Source organism: Acanthisitta chloris, unplaced genomic scaffold (assembly GCF_000695815.1).
Source record: "Acanthisitta chloris isolate BGI_N310 unplaced genomic scaffold, ASM69581v1 scaffold31799, whole genome shotgun sequence".
Lineage (NCBI taxonomy): Eukaryota > Metazoa > Chordata > Aves > Passeriformes > Acanthisittidae > Acanthisitta > Acanthisitta chloris.
Genome location: NW_008692461.1, coordinates 1 through 2128, shown reverse-complemented (window position 1 = coordinate 2128; position 2128 = coordinate 1). Strand labels below are relative to the sequence as shown.

Here is a 2128-nt window from a genome sequence, read left to right as displayed (position 1 = left end):
GTGTGGCTGACTCTCTGCCTCGAGGTGGGAAGCGCAAGAAAGTGTTGGAGGACAGTCTGGAGCTGGATGAGGAGAGAGAGGGGAAGAAGTCGCTGCTGGAGGAGGTGGTGTTCGACCCCCCAGGTCCCCAGGAATGTGGGGATGTGGCTGGGGTGGGAGAGGAGGTGCCCAAGGAGCCTTCAGGGGACACATCTGCTCAAAGCGTGAATGGGGCCGGTCCAGACGGTTCCCAGCAGGATGTGCTCGGGGAGCACGGGAAGATTTCCCAGACAGAGCTGGCAGCAGAGGTCCTGTCCTTTCTCCAGGTAGCTGGCAGGGTTTGCTCTCCCCTTCCAGTCAGTGAGCCTTTACAGCCTGATTGCCATTCCCTTGTCTCGTTTCCCTCAGGTACATGGGCAGAGGCTGAAAATGCTGCTGCTGCAGGAGTCCAGTGTAAGTGGTCACTCCTGTCGCTTTTCTGGAGCCAGTGGTCTAAATGGGCTCATGTCAGGGCCTTGGAAGGGGTGGAAAAGGAGATGGGCTTGGTGCTTTATTCAGGACTGTGTTTCCCTCCAGCACTCTGAGCTGACCGTCCGACCCGAGCTGCGCATCCTGCACAACTGCTCTCCTGGCCAGGTGAGCCTCAGTGGCATTCTGCAGCCGACACTGCTGTGGAGGGCCTGCTGCTGTCCCTAACGTCAGGTCTCTGCCATCCCCAGCTTGAAGGGCTGTGCTCCTTCCTCCAGCTCTCCACGTGCCCGGAGCCTGTCCTGGTGCGTTTCTGCCGCTGGCTGCTGGCTCTCACCCCCGACCTCAGCTACACCAGCGCAGCCGTGCTGGCAGAGCAGCTCTTCCTCAGGCGAGTATGTGCCAGGGCAGCAGAGGTTTCCTGCACCCTGTTTCCTTCCCCACTGTCCCCATCTTCTGCCTTTTCCACCCGTAGGTCCTGTCCCTCACCCAAGCGCCTTCCCGACATCTCATGGCTGCCCTCACTTCATTCTGCTCCAAGTATTCCCAGCCCTTCTGCCGTGTGCTGGTGGCTGCAGTCCTGCGGCAGCCGGGTGAAGGTGTGGTGGGCTCGTGGGAGGCGTGGGAACGTGGGTTAGGAACCGTGGAGGCATGGGGCAGGTTTTATCTGGGCAGGTGAACACCTGCAGTTAGGATGGGAGATGGGTTTAGAGATGCCTAAGATGGAGAGGGAGGAGAGATCAGGCTGGTTTCCAGCATCAGTTTTCCGAAAGGACAGCTCCATACCTCCATGACTGGACTCCTGACAGCTCCTAATGCTGGGGACAGAACTGCCCCAGGGTGGCTCTGCTGGTGAACCCCTCTCCTCACGCATGAGCCCCTGCTACGGTAGCATCCCCTTTGCCCTGGTGCCATTTAAACCCTTGCTGAGATGTGGAAGGGAAGAAGGATTATCCTGAACAGCAGAAGGGAGCACTGCATGGTTTCTGCCTGTCCAGACTGGGACGTATGCCTGTGTTAAGAGGTGCAGGAAGGGCTGGGCACATCCCTGTGAGTTGGGCAGCCTCTGGAGGCTCTCTCGCTCTGCTTTGCTTTGCAGGTGCTGAGCAGATCAAGCTGGTGTGTGAGTTGGTGGAGGAGTGTCTGGAGCCACACTGTATGCAGCTGGTGCTAAGGTAAGAGATTACAGGTTTGCAGCTCTGCTTCGGCCTCACACCTGCCTGGATTTGTCTGGCTGGCTTCAGCCACCGGCAAGGCCATGGGGCAGCACATCCCTTCACCATCCTTCCAGCCAGGTCCTGGAGGTGCCTTTGTCGGAGAAGCTCCTGCTGGTACTGCAGGCTGTGCTGGGGCAGCAGGTGAGGCACTCTCTCATCTCCCAGGTTTCCTTGCTAGCTGCAGCAGCTCTGGAGTAATGACCAGTTCTCCTGTCCACTGCTGTCTCTCTTCCAGGAGCTGCTGCCCCCTGAGCTCTTGAACCTCCTGGTCAAGACCCTGTGCCAGCAGGCCCCAACCCTCGCCGCGTCACGGAGCTACGCCAGGCTGGTGACGGCCGTGCTCAGCGTGTGCCAGAGCGAGGTGAGCGACGGCAGGCTCGGGTCCTGCAGGCCGGCCGGGGCCAGGGGGCTCGGGCAGCTCCTGGCAGTGCAGCTCTCTGAGCTTGTTCTGTCTCCATCCAGCT

The 2128-nt window shown here is 59.9% G+C and overlaps 1 protein-coding gene across 1 annotated transcript in view; it reads left to right on the top strand.

Annotated features, from left to right (window-relative positions):
• Positions 1-2025, top strand: part of FANCE (Fanconi anemia, complementation group E) — a gene marked incomplete at both ends in the record, with an annotated part of 2289 nt that extends 264 nt beyond the window's left edge. Inside the window, 8 exon segments of the mRNA XM_009082687.1 lie at positions 1-305; positions 388-432; positions 556-615; positions 699-842; positions 923-1046; positions 1547-1622; positions 1739-1805; positions 1900-2025. The exon segment at positions 1-305 is cut by the window's left edge and continues 12 nt beyond it. Of these exon segments, the coding sequence (XP_009080935.1) occupies positions 1-305; positions 388-432; positions 556-615; positions 699-842; positions 923-1046; positions 1547-1622; positions 1739-1805; positions 1900-2025 (947 nt within the window).
• Between the last annotated feature and the right edge of the window lie 103 nt (positions 2026-2128).